Source organism: Stegodyphus dumicola, chromosome 3 (assembly GCF_044657685.1).
Source record: "Stegodyphus dumicola isolate Sdum_Otavi_A_Nest chromosome 3, ASM4465768v1".
Lineage (NCBI taxonomy): Eukaryota > Metazoa > Arthropoda > Arachnida > Araneae > Eresidae > Stegodyphus > Stegodyphus dumicola.
Window position 1 is genome coordinate 173,246,270 of NC_140770.1, and position 22,380 is coordinate 173,268,649.

At 34.3% G+C, this 22,380-nt stretch overlaps 1 protein-coding gene across 3 annotated transcripts in view; it reads right to left on the minus strand.

Moving 5' to 3' along the window:
* Positions 1-22,380, minus strand: part of Tango6 (transport and golgi organization 6) — a 139,077-nt gene that overhangs the window by 85,869 nt on the left and 30,828 nt on the right. For 2 of the 3 annotated variants that reach the window (XR_004759362.2, XM_035367382.2), the window contains exons 6-8: positions 15,615-15,741; positions 6,137-6,535; positions 4,871-4,992 (exon numbers count right to left, since the gene is read on the minus strand). Coding sequence is in view for 2 of the 3 variants with exons in the window: in XM_035367382.2 (XP_035223273.2) it covers positions 4,871-4,992; positions 6,137-6,535; positions 15,615-15,741 (648 nt within the window). In the remaining variant the exon portion in view is untranslated. The remainder of the gene's footprint in view (positions 1-4,870; positions 4,993-6,136; positions 6,536-15,614; positions 15,742-22,380) is intronic. The other variant, XM_035367383.2, reaches the window with a different exon arrangement.

A 22,380-nucleotide genomic window follows, 5' to 3' on the forward strand; every position in this document is an offset into this window, starting at 1 on the left:
AAATTTTTGAACTATAACATATAACATTAACATATAACATAAGTAGATATATTTCTAAGCCTACCTGAAAAAAATAAATAAATAAATAAATAAATAAATAAAATTTTTTTTTTATTCAAAATTTCCTAAGATATATGTGAATTTACATATCGGCACGTTTTGAAATTTGGCATATTTGTTATAAGTGATAATAATGTCAAATATGGTTTATGCACTTTGATAAAATTATTTGAAATATGAACGATGAACTTTTTTTGTTCAAGTACAATGAAAAAAAGTTGATGTGTACACCCTGACGTCCTTGTACAGAATATTAAATTACATGCACGTTTTGCATTTCATTTAAACTTATTTCCTTGAATTTCATTAGAGATATATTTCTCATTCAATTAATTCTGTTCTCAGTTTATGCCAAGGCAAAAATAGATAAAACCTCAAAATATCATCATTAAAAATTGAAAAATATAGGGAAAAAAATAAAACATCAAATACAGTTAAACTAATAAAAAAAAAACAATTTTTACAATTAAAATTAAGAGTTTCTACGCAATAACAAGCAATTCGACCATCAGGCAACAAGGCAGATTTTTTGATTTACAAAAATGAAAGCTTAATTTTGGTCCCACTTGGCAAAAAGACACTAAAGCTGCAGAAACTGAATTCACTATTCTGCTAAGCTTCAAATGTAAACAGATATGGTTGCTATAGTAAACAAAGATTAGGCTTAGCTGAACATAAACAACTTTTAAATTGTTTATAATTCTACAACTATTGCATGCAGATTAACTAAAGAATAGAAACCTTAACCGGAAGATAAGAACAACATAATTCAATCATTTTTAAAGCAAAATATGCACAATTTACTAACATATAAGCATAAAAAAACTGAGCTCACTAAGCTAGGTAACAGAATAGGTATATAGATATACACATATTTATATATTTTTGGTGCAGCTGATTGCAACCAAAAAGGGAGGTGCACAACTACATATTATAGCAGTCCTATATAAAAAAATTCAATATTCTGAGGCTACTCGTTTTTGAGTTATACGAGATACGTGCATATATATGTATGTACAGGCGCCACGAAAAAATCTCTTTTTAGTCCAGTTTAAATAAGTTTTATAATTCGTTTGGGGGAAAAGGAGTCCTTACATACACATGTAAAACAAAAACACCGCTAAATTGCATTCGATAGCGGTCAAAGTATATATTTTCGTTGAAATAGGATTACCAGAATTTTTCGTGATTACCAATACTTGCTTTACTTCATACAAGGAAGCAAAAAGGAAAGGAAAATAAGTTTCTATACATTATGAGGTTCGCCAAGTGAATTATTCTTGGCCCAAACAGAAAAAAAAGGTACCAAGATAAATTATTTAATTTCTCCATAAATTTCTCACCAAAAATTACAAAATTTAATATCTGGGCATTATTTGAGTCATAAAATCGAAATATGGAAGAAAAATGGTACATTATTTCAGAAAATGTCCAATTTTGTGTCAAAACACAAATGTTAGAACAATGCTGTATATAAATCTAATATATATCATCATAAATTTCAAAAACTGATCCAGTAGAACATCGGACATAGAACTGTCCCCGCCCCCCCTTTTTTTTTTGCAAGGTGTATATTTGAAACAAATGGATAAGTAATAAAAAAGATAAAAATTACCCTTTAAATTATATTCCCAGAGGATTAATTTTATTTAACTCACAAGTCATAAAAAATTACTTGGCAGATTGTATGTTCTGCAGATCCACATTAGCTTCTAAAGAAATCAAAGACCCATATAGTCTAATAATGGCATCTCTACATGCCAGTGCCAGCCCCAGCTCATTTCAGCCTTTCATCTCCATCTTCTTTTCATTCTCTTATTGTTTTCTCTGAATTTCTGAGTTAATACATCACATTTTGAATATCTTGAATACCAGAAATGCCCTTAGCCAGCAAAAGGCTATTTTGCAACTTCAAAGGTAACACAATTTTTACTTTGTGCTATCACAAATATTTTTTTTTTTTTTTTTTCAAACTAGAATTAGTATTTACCTTATCAGTTAGATTCACTATATGAAAAGTAGTAAATATTCTGTCCTCTTCTCACCCCCCCAAAAAGTTTTTTTACCTTCTTCAAATACCAAGCAGAAACTACAGGGCGTTTCATAGATCATGGGACAAACTTGGAGGGGTGATGGAGTATACTAACACATGCACTTTTTGTATAGAATGTAGGGTCTAAAGTGTTAAGGCAGGAATGTAAAAAAACGATACGAGAGGAAAATGTGTTTATGTACAAAATCAATGCAAAGTGCTTCTTTGCAGCAATACAGTATTCACAATAAATGTTCAAAAAAGGGAAAACAGTAATAGGAACTACAGCTGTGATTGGCTGGCAGTGCAGCGGTAGAGGGCGGTAGTGAGCCGGACAAACCACGATCTGATGCATCAGAGGATCATTCGCAACTCTGATGTCGAGTGTGATGGGCGAGTTTACACAAGGGAAAAAGCTGACATGCATCTCATGTATGGTGCTGCTAATGGGAATGACAAAGCAGCGCTACGGTTGTACCAGGAACTGTTTCCGAACAGGCGTATGCTGAAGCACACAATGTTTGAGAAGTTGCATCGGTCTCTGTGTGAAAACGGGCCATTTGAAGCCACCTATGACACTAGGAATGGAAGAAGTGCACGGCAAACTCGCATTGAAGAATCCATCTTTAACATTGTGCATAAATAACCTCAGACAAGTATAAGAGCTACTGCACGTCGTCTGCAGCTTAGCCATTCCACCGTTTGCATGAAAATGGCTTGCACCCATACCATTTGCAGAGAGTCCAAGCCTTGCAAGAGGCAGATTACCCTCTTCGAGTTCATTTTTGTCATTGGTTCTTGCAGCAGTGTGCGGCGCAGGCGGATTTCCCATCAATTGTGCTATTCACGGATGAAGCAACTTTCTCACAGGACAGCATCTTCAATAGCCGCAACATGCACGTGTGGGCAACTCATAATCCACACATCCACATGCATTCCAAACCCGCTTCTCCGTGAATGTGTGGGCAGGTATTGTTAACGACTACCTCATACGCCCATACCTCTTACCTGCACGTACAAATGGCTTATGTTGTCATATTTTTCTGTAAGAGGTTCTACCGGAATTGCTGCAGGATGTTCCGGTTGTCGTTCGTGATCACATGGGGTTCCAGCATGATGGTGCACCAGCCCATAACCATATGCGGGTCCGCAATTACTTGGCTGGGACATTTCCGGGCCGATGGATTAGCCATGGTGGACCCGTTCGATGGCCACCCCATTCGTCAGATTTATCTAGCTTGGATTTTTTTATGGAGCCATCTGAAGTGCATTATTTACGAGACTCCCGTTGACTCACTGTAGGACCTCGTTGCACAACTATCCATTGCGACTGTACGTCGTTCTTCAAAATGTTCATAAATCCCTTCTGCAATGTTACAAAGCATGTATTACTGCTGGTGGTCGCAATTCTGAACATTTATTGTGAATACTGTATTGCTACAAAGAAGCACTTTGCGTTGATTTTGTACATAAACATATTTTCCTCGTGTCGGTTTTTTTTTTTTTTTTTTTTGCGTTTCTGCCTTAACCCGTCACTTTAGACCCTACATTCCTATAAAAAAATGCATGTTTTAGTACACTTCACCACCCCTCCAAGTTTGTCCCATGATCTATGAAACACCCTGTATAATTACAGGAGCGAGATGGCGCTGCTCGTCTGACTTCCTTCTGAGTTATAAATTCTATTGCCATGGAAACTGCAAAGAATGTAGAAGGATGAAATTTTTGTTAAATGTGAACTTTATATACCTGGATTTATAAGTGTTTCTTGGTTGTTAAGTGTTTCTTGGTTTCTTGGTTGTTATTTGTGTGCGATGTAAATAAAATTGAATTAAGTATCTTGGATTGAATAGATCTAGTCTGACAGATAAGAGACTAATTGTTTGTTTTGAATATTGACTTAAATTCTCACTATAAATTACACCTAAATCACTTTCGCAATTAAATCAAACTGCCTTTCTATTTGAGATTATCCCTTCCTCCTGTAAATCAAATTTGGTTTTACTTTTTAAAGGTTTAGTCTTATATTATCTTCCCCCCCTTTTTTTTTTCACTGCACATTTTTAACAAGATTTCACATTGATCAATAACCTATTTAATTATTTGCTTATTAATCCCGTTAATACTATTATTAATCACTTTAATATTAAAAAATTAAAGCGAAAGTGATTTAGGTGTAATTCTAAGTTACATCACACCAATACCAACAAAAATAATTCGAAAGGCTGATGTACAGTTAATCTGGGAAATATAATCCAACCACAGTATTATGTATGCAAATGATGTATGTCACCTCTATTTTGAGCTTATTTCTTTTTAATTCCAAATGTGTCTATTGATAAGAGATGATACAAGCTAAAAACATACGTCTACTGTCACAGCTATTACTTAAAACTTGTAACCAATACACATATCTATCAGAAAATTTATAATCAAACCACATTTTAAAATTAAATATTTTCCTGAAAAAGTTAAGACAGAGTAACAGCAGAAAATCTGCCTTTCATATTCCTTGTAAAAGTCTGTTATTTTATATAACCTTTTTCATGTTTATTTCTATATAGCAACAATTCAGATCATTTACTGAAAGCTTTAACTGGCAATAATTTATTTTGGCAATGTCTTTAAACACAATTTAAAGAAAAACTGCAACTAAAGATATTGTCACACGACAAATATGTGATGCTAATATATGAATTTATTTAATATTAATGTAACCTCTACTATTAAAACACTTTAGTTTCCAAATACTGTATCTTAAAAAACATTCATACAAACCTGTTTTGACAACCTCTTAACGTAATCTTCTAACAACAAATTATAAGAAGGCTTTGTTGCTATTATGCGAGCCACAGTCTCTACGTGTGCATGATCTACAGTTGCATTCTGAATATCAAAATCTGAAATAAAATATTAAAATTAAACAGGAAATAAAAAAAAAACATGTACTTTGATATTTTTATAATTCATCTGATTTGTTTTATTAAGAGTGTATCCAATTTGTTTTATTCTTTAATGCTGAAAATGAATCATAGTAAGGTTCATTTCAAAAAATTATGTTGTAATCTACTGCTAAATATTTAAAATCGGATAAATTTCAGCAGTCTAACTGTATTACAGTCAAAAGTCGTTAATTCGGACACCCATAATCCGGAATGATCTATAATCCGGACCTCAAAGCTACAAACTTTCTGCGCATGCGTCGCGTTCACACATGCACACAGGCGTTTAAGAGTGTGCGTAAGACCTTTACTGCTGCGAATATGTTTGTGCGCATGCGCTTTTAATGTGTAACGGAGGTATAAGCTAAGCTAAAATTACCTAATTCAGTCAATGTTGCCGATTGCGTTGTTCCTTAATCTTCGAATTGGATCCGGCTTATTATTTTTTGCAGACTGTTAGAGCAATTTCATAAAAGTAAGCTTGAACTTTCGATTATGTCAAATAGAATTTCCGATATATATTTACTAATATGTAATTTGTATCTACAAAGCGAAAGTATGTTTTGAAATCCGAAATCTGTTTATCAATTTCACGCCGCGGATTGGAAGTTGATCTGTCAGCTCTATCCTTATCTTCAGGGTCAAATAGAGTTTCTGATATATATTTATTAATATGCAACGGATCTACAAAGCGAAAGTATATTTCGAATTTCATTAAACAAAAAGTGGAATTGCTGCAAAAAATGGATAAAGGCATATCCTTTGTTTATCTAAACTTTGTTTATCTTTAACGCCGCGGAGCACGATGAATTGGAAGTTGATCTATCAGCACTATCCTTATCTTCACGGCCGATGTTTTTATTTTATTTGGCTTATAATTCCTTACTAAATGTAGTATTTCATGTCGACGTACTCCGTCTTTGATATGATTTAAAGCAATTATAGGACAATTATAGGACAGATGGTTCAATACTCGCTAACTGCGACTTCATGACTTCACTATCAGTTTCTACCAACTTTACTGTCGCATTTTCGCGTTCTTCCATCTCTACTCCAGGCATTTAAGAATAAGGAACTTTATTTATGTGAATTATTTCTTCACCTCTTTCAGAAGCTTTACAAGCCACTTCGTTTATTTCTTCATCTTTACGAGCAATATTATCACTGTCTTCCAGTTCAACTTCGGACGCCTGAGGATGAGAAGCGTCATTCCTGTCTTTTTCTTCATCTTTTCGTTCTCTTTCTTTAATCTCGTTAGATGTTTCATCCATCATTTCTTGATCTTTCTCAGGCATTTCATTAGCTACTTCCTTCATTTTTTCATCCTTTGATTCTTCAGATGCCACTTCTCTCATTTCCACATCATCTTTTATGGCTCCAGTTTCTTCTGTAAGCTCTCCTTTCACCTGTCGGAGTTGCTCTCGTACCTTTTCTTGGCCGACATTTATTTCTGCTCGCTGGGGAGAAAATTTCTGCTCGCTGGGAAAGCGGAACTTTCTAACTAAACAAGAAATTATGTCTGTTTAATAGAATTAAAGAGAAAGCATTATCACATGAAATGGAGCAACTTACATTGAAAGAAATGTTTAATAAAGTAAACAAATAAATATTAAGCTTTTTCTTTTGGTAAATTTTGATACCCTTTAGATCATAATTGTTCTTTATTTCATAAATTACGGTTTCATATTTTTAATTTTGTAATTTCTGCATGCCATCTTACCAGATTTATACTGATGATCTATAATTCGGAAAAATCGATAATCCGGAATCGCCGAAGTCCCGACGAGTCCGGATTAACGACTTTTGACTGTATATAATCCTTTAATATAATCTGATGACTTGAAAGTTTGCTAACAGATCTATAAAACAGGCACACAAATTAATAACCTTGACTCACGTGTTTGGTGCTGAATTATGTATTACTCTCACTACACAGGATAACAGAACACAGTATTTTTTGCTGTTATACATACAAAAATAATAAATAAAACTCATTAAAGACTGAAATAATTGATATTTCTGAATCAAAGCTAAAACATGATCATGGCTGTTTTAACATGATTTCATTAATAACCACGGAAATGTAATGAATCGTTATGCTAATATAATTTCAAAATATCAAATAAAAGACTTCAGTAAAAAAAAACATTTATAAAAATATATATCAGATATAAAATATGTAAATCAAAATCGTAACTTAAATTAGCAATAATCTGATAAGTCTTCATTTTAATTTGTGTATTTCCATTTTCTGTCCTAAAAGTAGAAATCATTTATAACAGCATTTACTAGACTGCATCTTTTTAAAATTAATCTGCATCATACCATCTTATGCAACATATAGCATAGTGGATATCTTTTCTCCAATCACATTAAAGAAACTTTTGACTGCCCCACGGTTTTTCTGAATGCGTGCTTACTTTCACACTTTGCTTGCTGCTGTTAACATGTGCCACTCTTTTCTCTGTGGTTTTAAGATGTGTTAAGTTATAAAAAACTGTGGGGTGCATGTTGCACACATAATTATTTGAGATTGAGAATATGTCTCTCAAGAATGTCCATCAATAAATTTGTCTTCAACCACATCAGTACATAAATGTCATCTTTGTATCAATGCAGAAAAAACACCTTTGCCAGGCTGTTTGTTGTTATTGCCCAATCCTCAAGATATTTGCAGAATTATATTTGGATGTTATTTATATTTGGTCCAATCCTCAAGATATTTGCTGCTATGAAGACCTAAAAACATGAATTCAAAGTTAATTAAAAATTATGGCCAAAGAGTACCCTGTCATTGCAATTTTTAACTTTCGACTTTTTGACAATATGACATAACTATTTAATGTTATACAAAGTGATTTTTTACATATAGAGAGTCCATAATTAAAGTTTCCCTATTTAGAGCTGCCTACAGCCATACTCAGCAGAAAAGTAGGAAACTTTATGTCTGATGTAATAAAAGAAAAAATTTAGCAAATATTGCCAAAAGATGGCATTTTAATAATAAATTACACCGCCCAAACGGTATAGTGGTTAGGGGAGCCTGACTGCAATACCAAAGGGCCCGGGTTCAAATCCTGTAGAAGGCATGGATGTGAAATTGTCTGCCCCTTCATAGGAGGTAACGGTGGCTGCCTATTAGGTGCCTCCACAATAAAATGGCTACCATTTCTGGCCTTAGTAGTGGCCAATGCCATTACAGGCAAGTGCCCGCCATTTGTAAATTAATAATAATAAATTACATATTTAAGTTATATATTTATCTTATGCAGTTTTGATCATAGAGAAACATCCTCCACATAGTAGCCATCATTGTCATCTGCCATCTGAAACTGCAGGATGACTTGAGCAAAGTGTATGCCTGAACATGTTGAGTACATGTCGCAAAATGCTGTTTCTAAGCAGGTAATGTGATCTGGTATGACAGATGATTAAATATTTCAAACTCCCCAAAAGCCAAAATTTCATGAATTCAAATCAAATTTGAAGGTCCGACCTCCTCCATTTGAACTGAACTTCCACTACTACCTCCTGAACTACCTCTGTTGTTTCAAATTTTATTATAATTTTGGGAACCATTTAGCAGTGACCGGAGCTGTTTAAAGCCCCTTCAAAAGTTTAAAATGCCCATAAAACAGCTGGTGTGAAATCAGGGTTTTGATAAAAGAATATAACTGAGATCTTGACAAATCAAGGTGAATGGCAACCACACTGAAAACAATTCTCCATAAATGTGTGCAGATTTTATAACAGCTGCTATTACATGGCGCAGGAAAAATCTGCATATGTACTTTGGGTATTGCACAGTAATATGTCCTCTAGTGGTGATATTTAGAATTCCTTGGGTTTTTTGCAAAATGTCTTCCCATCCTTCATTACATCATTTACATAGTTTCATATTTTTCTGATAACTGACTATAGCTGTAAGCAGTTCTGAATAGCAGAACATTTAAGTATGGACACACTGTATTTTATTAACAGACAACTTTCAATAGTAACATCCCTATTTGAAATTGGATTAAGTTAGAATTGCATTAGTAGTTAGTACTAGGAGGAGGATTAAGTTAGGATTACTTAATCCTCCTCCTACTACTACTACTTAATCCTATTTCTACACTATATCCTAAACTTAAAGTGGAAGAATATTATGCAAAGTTATCCTGGCAGAATCTGTAAAGTCAAATTAATGCACAGCAGATAACAAGCAAATATGCAGATCTCCAATTCTTGTATGTACCTCAGAAGCAAATGGAAAAAAAAAAAAAAAAAAAAAAAAAAAAAAAACTGAAATTTAAATAAGACATTCTGAATTTAAAACAATAAATCTAATGGTGTTTATAAGTACTAATTTACTTATTTTAAAATGCTCCAAATTGCTACAAATGGTAATTAGCAAGTACTACTTTCCTTATTTTGTCTTGAATTAGAAATAGGCAAACCATGAAAGTAATTCACTAAAAAGAGAGCAATGAAAATGTTGGAATAATTAAATAGGTTGTTGATCAATGTCAACTCTTTTGTTAAAAATGTACAGTGCAAAAATACACAAATTGCTAACATAAGAAGGAACTTTTAAAAAGTAGAACCAAATTTAATTCATAGGAGGAGGGATAATCTCAAACAGAAAGGTAGTTTATTTAATAGATTATAACAAAATATCATCAACATTGCCTTGATACACATCATGAAAAATGCCATACAATTAGCATATTCTTCAGGATTGAAAGATAGACAGAAGGACAACTAACACAAAATTCTAACTTTCTTGGTGATACACTGCTTCAGTGTAAAAATAATCTTTCAGAATATTCAAGAAAAGTAAAAATTCCTTCAAATGTAAAAAACACTTCAAAAATTTAATTCAACTTCTAACAAAACAAAGTTTTATTTCCAAAATTTAATTCAGCTTTTAACAAAACAAAGTTTTATAAATAAAGTTCATCTGAATGGAGAGGAACCTGCATTCTCAGGTATTTCTAACAGCCCTTCTAAAAATTTATGAAAAAAACTAACAACTTAAATCAAAAAAGAGCAAGAGGAGTTAAAAACTGAATTTTCAACAGTCTTTTCTTTGACAATGAAATTCAATGAATTACATCCAGACAACAGATTTATCTGGGTGTAATACATTAAATCAGCATTTATATCAGAATAGAAGCTATATATACAGTAAAAGTTCGACTATCCAGGAAACTCATACACAAAAATTTCAGATTATTGAGCATTAAAAGTGCAATTCATGGTAGAATAATCAAATAATAGGAGGAAAAAATTTCCTTTCTAAAATTGTAAAAAGAATCATTTTACTTGTTATCAACTTGAATATCAAATTCCTAAATTTAAATTATATGATATTTCAACAGAAAATTGGCATTTCAGGCATAAACATTGAAGTAAAACATTCAGTTATGAAACTCAGTCAATCATAAAAATCTTATTGAATAATTGGTATAATTTTTCGAAGATGATATCACAAATCTTATATCAGTCATTTTGGCAGAAGAAAGTTTGAAAGAACAGATCATTCTTTATTTAGTTAGCCAATAAACATATACAAATTATGGACATACCATATTATTGCGTTCTACAGCTTTGTAGATTTGGAGTAATTGATGATAACAATTGGTGAATAATTAAAACACAATTTATTTGCCTGTAAGCACTGTTACATAGGACAGTTCCAAAGGCATGTTAACACTCATAAAAAAATTATGACAAACATGCTGAAACAATCAGCAATACAGCCTTCAGGCTATAATGGTGAAGACAGCTTCATGGCAAAGCACTAAAGTACAGCTCATGACTCGGTTCATCACTCCTTAAGCTAATCTCTGAACTCAAGATGCTACAGTAGAAGTCCAGAAATCCACAAAGCTTGGGACCAGAGGTTGTGCGGATTTCAGGACAGAAAAGATAAAGCATAATATTTGGACTAAAAGTGTAAAATAAAAAAGGCATATTAGATATATTTAATTAAATTATTATACACATTATTGCAATAATTTATTATATGCATTAAATTATTATTACATATATAAATTGATTATATTATTCATTGTATTATATGTACACAGCATCGAGGTTTGCCGATTTCGCCTCATGCAAAGAGTTCCGGTTTCGGATTCCGGAGTTAGAATCATTGTTGCTGTAAAATTTCTTTTCCATGTATCATACAAATCGTGTCGCAATTCCATACTATTCTGCTATAAATCGAGGAGTAGCCTGCCTCCATCTTTTGCAGAATTTGTACTTTTTCCGTTACCGTCAATGCAACGTGTTTACGTTTTTCAATGTTGCAAGCAGTAAAACCATGCATGCATTTCTTATCTGTCACTGTATTAAAAAGGGCTGAAATTAAAAATATTCTTAATTTATCCACAAAATATATGGATTAAAAAAAAGGCAGCATTAAACAATCTCGTGAAATAACAAAGCTCAGAAAATACAACAACGTGAATCGTAAACTTGAACGAAGAGTTGAGTGAATTGTCTGCTTTTTTACCTCAATGCAGATTAGAGGGAAAAAAACTTATTTATTTTATCTAATTTTTTAAACTTTTTCTTATGTGAATAATTTGGTATTTCCATTATGACTCATTATTATGCAGTAATTATGGTGTCATTATTCAGTAAGTATGTTTTCTTCAATATTTCGTACTCAATGTTGCGGTTTCCGGAACCTATAAATTGAATGTTTATATTTTGAGAGGCAATGCGGATTTCAGGTCAGCGGATTTTCGATATTTGACTGTACTACTTTCTCCACATACAGGCAGGGTATATATAGCTTTCACATATCTTTGAAGGAATAAATTTAATGAAGAAAACCACTAAGAATGCATTCTAGAATGTTCTCGCTCCATCTATGGCATATGACTAATTTTGTTGCCAATATTGCCAAATGTGCGATTTTGCACCAAATCTTGAAACCCTGCCTTTTATTGGCACTTTTTGGCAACCTAATTTTGCTTTGTGGGGAAGCTATCTCACTGCAGCCGGGTATTTCGCAACATTAACAAAAACTTAAATCCTTTGCCATAATTTTACATGATGAACAGCCAGTGTTTATCCATTTTCACATAAGTTACATTTTCCTTGATGGCAGGATACAGTAACTTTGAAAATACTACATTCTATTGAAAGCAATCCCCAAATTTTAATCATTCACACTTTTGTTGATGACAGAATCGTGTAATTTTGAAAATGCTCTGTTCCACTGAACAGCAATTTCCAAATTTAATTATTTGATCATTTTTTATTTTTTAAATTTAATCATTTTTTCAAAATGCAATTGAAAAACAGATAAATAGAAGATACACAGTTTTCTACAAAAAAATTGCCACTAAATTGGATAGTTTAGCAAAAGCTTTTGTTTGATTTGAGTCATAACCATACCTGTGATTTATGATGGAGTTACATGATCTCTTTATTTGCTTACATTTTCAGGGAAAAAAAAAAAAAAATCTTGAAAATATTCCATTTATTAGAGCTTTTTGGTTAACTGAATGCCAGATTAGTTAACCTTTCACTGCAAATAAATGAAGTTCATAGATATTTTTTACTTAGAGAGAAGAGTTAGAAAGGAATATCAGTTTGGTTGAGGAAAAAAATATAATACAAAATAAATAAAACTTCTGCATACAAGGATAAAAGAATGGTATATTTTTGTTGCCGGAATGTCAGTTCCTAAATGTGTGCCAAAATGCCAAATGTAATAACCTGTTTACATCATGTCAGGAATAACTGTGAAATGATTATTGCCAATAAGCATAAAGAATGACAATAACTCCATGAATTTTCTTGTCTAGACTTTCTGTTGCCTAATTGAATGAACTGGCAGCTGCCAGATATGAACAACTGCAAGTTAACCACCTAGAACAGCGAGTGCTATTGATACTGATGCTGTTATTGTTATGTCCATATTACATGGAAGAATGGTTACCAAAGCGTACTCCAAAGAGAAATTAGACTTCTATTTTCCACCCCAAATTTGAGGGATAACACTCCACAGGGTGATCTGGGGGTCTTCCATCTCTCTCCCCTTCCACCAAATCACACAAGAGGAGTTTCGGCTCACTGTATATTTAGAGTGTCCCTATGCCGCACGGACACTATACATTACAAACATCCATGTGTTCTCTGGGATTCGAACACAGGCCTCTCGGAACCGCAGTAGGCTTCCCTAACCACTATACCATCTCACCAACTATTGATCCTGATGCTGTATGCAATGTGAAAAATGGCAAAGAAAACATCAACACAGTACTACCAACTACCACAACACAATACTACATTCCTACCTCATCAAATTCATGCAACTGCATAAAATAACTTATGTTTTTGTAAATTTTAAATAAAACTGGCAGATTTATACTGCTTGTGTAACATTAATTTAATCTAGCGAGATCTATTTTGTGTTTTTGTATTTGTCTTTACTTATTTATTTGCTATTTATTTTAGATTTAACAAAACACCATTCTTTTCATGAAGCTTTACATTTAAGATTTAATATGCTTTTAATGTTAAGATTGCTGCCATCTACTCTTAGATTTTGCACCAACATTTATATTTGACACTAAATGGCACCAAATTAACAGAACAGTACCAAAAAAATTGTAAACATCTTAGGTTTAAAAATAAAAAATTTGCTAGCGGTTTTAGTTTCAGAAAAGGAAATGCAGCACTGAAAAATTTAATCATTCAAGGAATTTAAGCACCCCTTCTCACATTTATGACAATGCATTACATTAAAAGCATATTTTCAAAAATTAGAAAAACAGTTTGCATTAAAGACATTGTTACGATAATAAATCTACATTTATATAACTTAACGCAGCATAGTCTTAAATATGGTAAACAACTATCCAAAAAGTTCACAAAAGCTGAATACTGGATGTACAAAAATTCCAGACAGTTGAGCATAAATAAAAGTACCATTCAAGATAGAAAAGCTGTATGAATAGAAGAAGAAACTTTTGGCCGAAAATTGTGAAAACAGTCATCGTATTTGCTACCAATTTACATATCAAAAGCCTACATTTTAAATTGTGTAAGATTTTTAGAAAACAAATCCATTTCAGACATAAAGAGTAATAACATTTCATTTCTTATACATTTAAAAATAAACCATCTTATCCAATTATAAAATCCCACTGGCCATAAAAACTGGCTGAGATGCTTCCAATCATTCTGACAGAACAGACAGATCATTATTCATTCATATAGATAATTAACAAACATAAGTTACGTGTAGAGCACATAAGAAATTACTTATATTTTTTTTTTCATTGTCACTGGTCATTTTTAAAAAAGTCGCATATTGTGCCCACCAATACATACTTTTCTTGGTGTCAGCATCCACTGCTATTCTTTTGAAGATAGGTCCCAAATTTTAATCATTTTTTCAAGTTATGAAGCAGAAAGATAAATAGCAGTTAACTTATATATCTTTCTTTACAATACCTTGGGTGCGCAGTATAGTCTCATAATCCTTTTTTACAAAAAATAAGTCAGCTTATCAAGAATTAATCAAGTTTATAATAAAATCAAAGCAAAGATCCTATGAATGTGTTCTGCCATCACACTTATCCATTACTGGCATTAAAATTTATAGTCGGACGACAGTGTCTCACATATGCTTCGTAACTGCTTACAGCTTCTCATTTGCTTAATTTTTAAGTGGGAGAGAGTTTCTAAAAGTCTTAAAATATTTCAGTTAGAGATTTTTAGTTTAATTCTGTATAGTCAGGTTTTTACTGTATTCAGAAATGTAAAGTTTATAACATGATAATTTAAAAACAGCAGCAATTTGCTGTAGTACATGGTATCCCAGCAAAACCACCACATTTAATATGTTAGAAAGAATACTTCATTCTTAGAAAATAGAAAAAAATTTTACATACTTGCAATAGGTAAATGTTCCAATTTAAGAAAATATCATCTTTGATTTGACCTGGTAACACTGGCATTTTGTCAGTGTCAGTTCATTTTGCAATTTTGATGCATCTTAGTCAATATGGAGTGCTACACAGAAGAACAGACAGTTTTGATTAAGAAAATTCATTGCAAGAATGACGAGTGTTATGCAGACTGTTACAAAGCTTCATGCAACCTCTTAGCATGAAAGTGCACCCAATGAAACAACAGTTTGAAGATTACAAAGAAATTTGAGGACACAGATTTGACAGCAGACATTAAATCACCATGCTCTTGATCTAGCTGTTCTGGTGTAAACATCAACATTTTGTATCACAAGTGCTATTGCAAATTTCAAAAAATCCAATTTTAAAGAGAAATAACAACAAAAGAAAAAAACTAAAAGGGAAAACACCAAAGTCCAAAGCAAGTGTACACCCACACTTGCTTTGGACCATGAATACTTTATAAGAGCATTACAGCCTCCCACATAAACATTTCTCTAACACAGTGCAATAGCCTCATCAATAATTTTTCATAGCTTTTCATTGGATATGCAGATAATTGGAAAGTGCCCCAAAATATAGTAAATGATAACAAGTATTCTTAAAATGCATAAATGAAAAATAAAAAATACATCATTTGGATATTAAAAGCATACATACCATGGACTTCAGTGAGAAAAGCTAGTACAAATGTTGCGACACCATTCTTTTGAAGAAGCAAATCGGTAAACATTTGGTTGCACAGTTTGTTTAGCCATATTGGAACTTTTGGGACAGACGACACTCTCTAATACACAAAAATATAGGATTTCATATATTAAAAAATAACTTTTAGGTATATAAAAAATATATTTATTTATTTACACCTATAAGTAAATAAGTATATAAAAAATAATTTTTATGTACTTATTTACACCTATAAAACATATTTTATACACCAAAGCATCAAATCATCAGAAATAATATTTTATGATCTACAACTTTAATATTACTAATTTTATTACTAATTTTAAACTACATAGTTTTGAAATACAGAAAACCAAGCTTCACTGTTGCTTTTTTATTAATAATGCCACTGACAGACAGGTGTGTTATCCTTAACTTTAAACTCAAAGTCTTCCAGTCGTAAAAATAGTACAGTCTAATATATTCTGCCCAGGACTGATAAAAAATCAATGATATGCAGTAGATAAATATATGCAAAACAACAAAGTGTCATAAGCACTTAAAATATATAAATTTGCCACACAACTGGGATATTGGTTAGCAATGCTGACTGCTGTACTGAAGGGCCTGAAATCGAATCTCGCAGAAGACATGGATGTAAACTGTCTTCCTGCACATCGATGTGCTGCCCAACTGGGATAGAGGCTAGTGACTCTGACTATCATACCAAAGGGTCTGGGTTCAAATCCTGGAGAAGGTATGGATGTTTGTAAATGTATAGTATCTGTGTGGCATAGGTCGCTCTAAATATGTGGAGAGCATTACAGACCTCTTGGTGAGCATTACTCATTAAGAGGTTGGTGGTAAAAGAAGAGGAAAGAGTGACAACTGAACCCCAGGGTGGTCTCCTTCCAAATTGGGGATGGAAATGAGCAAAGTCATACTGATATCATACATAAATAAAATATATATATGAGCATACATAAAATAATATAACATCACAGAACCTCACAAAGCCTTGGCACTACATACATTACACATTGCTCAACCATTCATGACCTGTATGATGCTCAAGGCTTGGTGCAATCTTGACCCCTTATCTTTTATGGGCTTTGCTTTGATCTCAGAGACCTAATCTGATGTTACTGTCGATCGGGTAGGATAAGTCACAAAAAAAATATATGAAGGGTGATCCAAAAAAAGGTTTACAAGGCAAATGAAAAAGTATTTATTAACAATAGAAACAAGATACAAATGGGAATCAAGAGACACATCTGGCCTTCACTTTTCCACATAGTCGCCAAAATTGTTTACGCATTTGTCAGAACGTTCGACCAACTTGTTTATCTCGTCTTGGTAGTAATCAGGGCCCTGCTCATTGAGCCATTTCTTGGCAACTGTTTTCACTGCATCGTCTGAGGTGAACCGTGTTCCGGATAAGTATCGCTTCAACGCCGGAAAAATGAAATAGTCACCTGGAGCCCAAGCGAGGCTGTATGGGGGGTGATTCCAGACCTCCCATGTGAACCTTTGCAGCAATTCCCGAGTCTGGCGAGCTGTATGGGGCCTGGCATTGTCATGCAGAAGAATGATGCCTTTGCTCAGTAATCCAGGCCGTTTGTGTCGGATGGCTTTACGCAATTTCGTTAAGGTGGCACAATAACGATCGGCCTTAATGGTATGGCCATGCTCCAAATACTCGATTAGGATAACACCAGTCGTATCCCGGAAAACGGTTGCCATCACTTTACCGGCAGAGGGTGTGACCTTAAACTTCTTCTTCGTCAGTGATCCAGCGTGTTTCCACTCCACCTTTTGGATGTGGGGGTGAAGTGATGAAGCCATGTTTCATCACCGGTAATGATGCGATCAATGAAGTGTTGGCCGTCTGAACGGTGTCGCTGAAGAAATGTGAGGCTGCACATCATTCGAGTGGCCTTATGCTCCGCGGACAACGCATGTGGAATCCAGTGGGCACAAACTTTGGAATATCACTCATCGGTTACAATACGCTGAACGTTACCATAACTCAGGTCCAACTCTGAGGCAATCTCACACACGGGTACTCATCAATCCCTTTGGATGATTTCTTCAACACGTGCCGTGTTGATATCCGTCCTGGAAGAACTTGGATGGCCGCTCGCTTTCATATTGCAGTTTTCCACATGCTCCCTGCCTGCTTGATAAGAATGACACTATTTCGCTACCTGTTGTCTACTAATTGCTTTGTCCCCATATACCTCAACGATTTGTCTGTGAATTTCGGATGCGGCCACATTCTTGGCCCATAAGAATCGAATTACGACTCGCACCTCTATGTGAGACCACTTTTCTAGACGTCGTGCCATTATTGTCGCTCTTAAGTGTCTGCGTACTAACGCTACTTACTCGTAGAACTGCTGTAGGACAACTAGCGCGATCTGTCAACCACCCTGGGTGAAAATATTCGCTCCACAATTATTACGTTTCAAATGCTTCTGCTTGTAAACTTTTTTTTTTGAATCAACCTATGTATATAGATATATAAATTTTCTTTTCCATTCATTAAAAAAAAACCTGTTTAATTTAAAAATTGATTACAACACATATTATTTGTTAAAGTTCAAGCTGCTTTACATAATATCTTTTCTTAATTATTATCTAGGTAGCACATTCAAAAAGTATATTTCTGTTTGAGTTATACACATAATTTATTACTATGTATTATGCACAATTTTTAAAGACATCAGGAAAGAAATGCAAAATATGTATGTTTTATCAAAACTTTAAAGAAAATGCCAAGATGTATAAAAGGGGAACATTATAAACAGAGAAACTTGCTTAAGAATTACACAAAAAAGATTACTTTGAATTATTACAGACATAAAAAATATTAGACCATTTATACCCAAGCAGTTTAGAATGGATATATTTCAACAAATCCAAGGCCTCGCTCATCCAGGAATCAAGTCGACCGTTAAAGAAATGAGGTCCAAATTTATTTGGCCAAATATCAAAAAGGATATACAAACATGGAGTCGTGCCTGTATTGGTTATCAAAAAAATAAGGTTTCACGTCATACAAAGTCTGAATTAGGAACTTATCAGCAGCCTGATGAACGTTTTACTATAGTTCACATTGACTTAATAGGTTCTTATCACCATCTGATAATTTTGTATACTGCTTGAATTGCATTGATCGCTATACTGGTTGGATGGAAGCCATTCCTTTGCATGACATAACAGCAGAAACCATTGCCAGAGCTTTTTATGAACATTGGATCACTCGCTTTGGAGTTCCTTACCAAGTTATTACGGATCGTGGAGCACAGTTTACTTCTGAACTATTTCAAACCTTGAAATTATATGTGGAGTCAAAATTCAACACACAGCTTCCTATCATCCACAGTGTAACGGCAAAATTGAGAGATTTCATCGAACTTTGAAAGCTGCTATCAAATGTCATAATTCCATTAAGTGGTCTGAATCCATTCATTTCTTCTAGGTCTTAGTGCAGCCTTAAAAGAAGACTCTGGATATTCCATTGCACAAACGGTTTACGGGAAAACAATCAAACTTCCTGGAGAATTTTTTGATAAGCCGACAGTTTCTACAACACCTCAAACATTTTTGCATAAATTGCAAAAACGAATGGAATTGTTCAAGCCCTCTATGGTACAGCGAAAAATGATTCCTAAAGTTTTTGTCCATTAGGATCTGAATGTGTGTACTCATGTTTTCCTACACACTGATAGAGTCAAGAAACCATTAGAACCTAGTTATGAAAGATCTTTCAGAGTACTTAAAAGAATGGAAAAAGACTTCTTGTTACAAATCAAAGGTAAGGAAGTAAACATTTCGATTGACAGGCTGAAGCCAGCCTATTGTTTAATATCAGGTGAGCAAAGGCTGGAACCAGAAACTTCTGACACCCAACCCAAGACTCAAACTTTGTTAAAATCTGAGACCAATAATGAACGACCTCGAGTCTCACGAACTGGACGACTCATAAAACATCCTTTACGTTTTAGTAACAATGTTGAATATTTTTCCTAACCGCTATTATTGAATATGATTAATTGTAATTGTATTTATTTATTGTATTTAGCATTTTTAATTCTAATGTAAGCTTACACTGCATTACTCCACTACCAGAATCTCTTAAATCGTAACATAGTTATTGGAGGAGGAGTAATGTAGTGGAACATAATTTAATGTTTCTATATAATTATTAAGATTTCCTAAGTGGCAACATGATGTAATGTTTTGAATAGTTATTAAGATTCGCCGTTCGGCAACATCGAGTCAAGCAAAAAAACGTTGTTACTTGGAGTGTTCCTTGATAAGCATTGCGTAAGATTTATTTCTTAAAAGTTTGTTATATTTTTATGTAAAAAATAAGTAACATGTTGCAAACAAGACTGGAAATTGTAAAAATAAATATACTATATCTTTTAAGACCAAAATAAACATTTATTTCATTTATGAAATGCTCTGGCTGATCAGTTTCGATTTCGTTTACTCATCAAATCCACATACTAATGTTGTATCATATGACACTGTGAAGCCTTGGTGTCGAAAGTTCAAAAGCAAGGACTATGACATTCAAAAAGCACAGTGGTCTGGTCGGCCTACTGATGTTGATAAGGCCTGCCTGTAAAATCTTGTGGAAGAAGATCAGTATGCAACCACTCGAGAGCTTGCTAAGGAGTTAAACGTTAGTGCCATGTCCATTAGTCACACTATGCATCGCATAAATTTGACATACAAGTTTAATCGCGGGGTGCCACATGAGCTGACTAAAGCAGCTAAGGATAGACATGTTCAGGCCTGCACCAATCTGCTCAAATATCAACGCAAGGACAAAATTCTGGACCGGATCGTCACTTGTGATGAAACGTGGATTTACCTCAACAACACAGATCGAAAAGAGAGTTACTCTGTGCCTTGCGAGCCTGTAAGCAGCATCCCAAAGCGTAATTTGACTAATAAAAAGATCATGCTTTGTATCTGGTGGGATTGCCATGATATTATCCATAAAGAGTATCTGGAAAATGATAAAACCCTCGACAAAAAGGTATACAGTGAGATGACAGTCCGTGTTAATGCTGCTATCAAGAAAAAACGTTGAACTGCGTTTCAGTGCAGAAAGCCAATGTTCAATTAAGATAATGTAAGACCATGTGTGTCTTTATTCATTGGCTGGACTCTGTACAGACCTGAATGAAGCTTTTTGCCACACACAACATACTGCCCCAATATCGCTCCTTCGGACTTCTACCTTTTTTCACACCCGCAGCTACATCTTGCTGGTGTTATCTTCCATTCAGTACAGGAGGTCTGAAATAATGAAAAATGAATCTGGTCTGAAAAATGAATTCTGTACAGGAAGTTTGCAGAGTTCTTTGATTACTGCCAAGGTAAAATTCCTTCCCTGATTGGAATGTAACTGAAGAGGCCCACCGAACCTGGAAATCCAGTGCTGTATCATCACCTCAGATACGCTACTCTGACAGCCTCTTGATCAGGAATAGAATATGCTTCAGGCCACTTGGTGAAGTAATCAATAACAAAGAGTTACTAGAGGGGAGACATTCGCTGCCATCAGCAGTTCGTGGTAGAGGTCCCAAGATGATATGTTCAAAAGGTGCACCTACGTTGTAACATTGCAACTTCCCTCGGCTGCGTCTCCTTGGTCCTTTCCAACCTGCACAGGCATCGCAAGATTGGCACCACTTTTGCACCTCATCCTTTGCATTATTCCAATAAAAGCGCTCATGATCTCTCTGCAAGGTCTTCATTATTCCAAAGTGACCTTGATTCCAAAGTAGGGCTGTTATGTAGTTCTTTAAGGACATCAGGAATCCGGGATCTTGGAAGTATCAGTTGCCATCGGAAAATCTTCCAATCATCTGATTCGAATTTTCAGTATAACATGCCGTTTCGAATGTGAAGTGAATTTCAGAGTGCCCAGTATTGTTTTGTTGTATAGATAGAAATGTCCTGCCAGATAGGTTTTCTGTTTGATGACTCCAGTAAATCAATTATGGGTTTAATGTCACAGTCTTACTGCTGATATTTCTAGACTTCATCATCACTTCACGGGTCTCGATCAGCCGATGTTAATGTCGTAAGTCGTCATGCGACCACACTCAGCAGCTCGTATTTCGCTTCGACCCTGAAACAATATTGGCAGCTTTCTGAGCAAGGTCCTATAGACAGGGCGTTGGCATTGTGATGATCCTTTCCGATGACGGACAGTGGTGTCACATTCCTGGAGTCTCTGTATCCATCTGGCTATTTGACCTTCAGGATTCTTGAAATTTAAAAGCCTGGCCAATGATGCATGATCTGTGCAGAGCAGGAATTTTTTGCCGTATATATATAGATAATGATAGAAATGTTCTACGGCTTTGACTATGGCGAGCAACTCTTTCCTGGTGACACTATAATTCCTCTCTGGTTAAAACAGGCACTTGCTCCAGTAAGACAATACACGTTTTTGGCCATCTATTTCTTAGGACAAAACAGCACCGACACTTTCATTGCTCACGTCCGTGTTGAGAATAAATGGTCTGTCGAGCTGAAGATACGTCAGGATTGGAGCAGATATTAAAGCTTCCTTTAAGCTCTTAAATGCATCATTGCATTCTTTTGTCGACAAGAACTTTTGCTTGCTCTCTGTAAGCTTGCGAAGGGGGTCTTAAGATGGAAGAAAAGTCCTTCACGAATCTCCTATAGCAGGTGCAAAGCCATATAGGAAGCTTCTCAGCTGATGGAC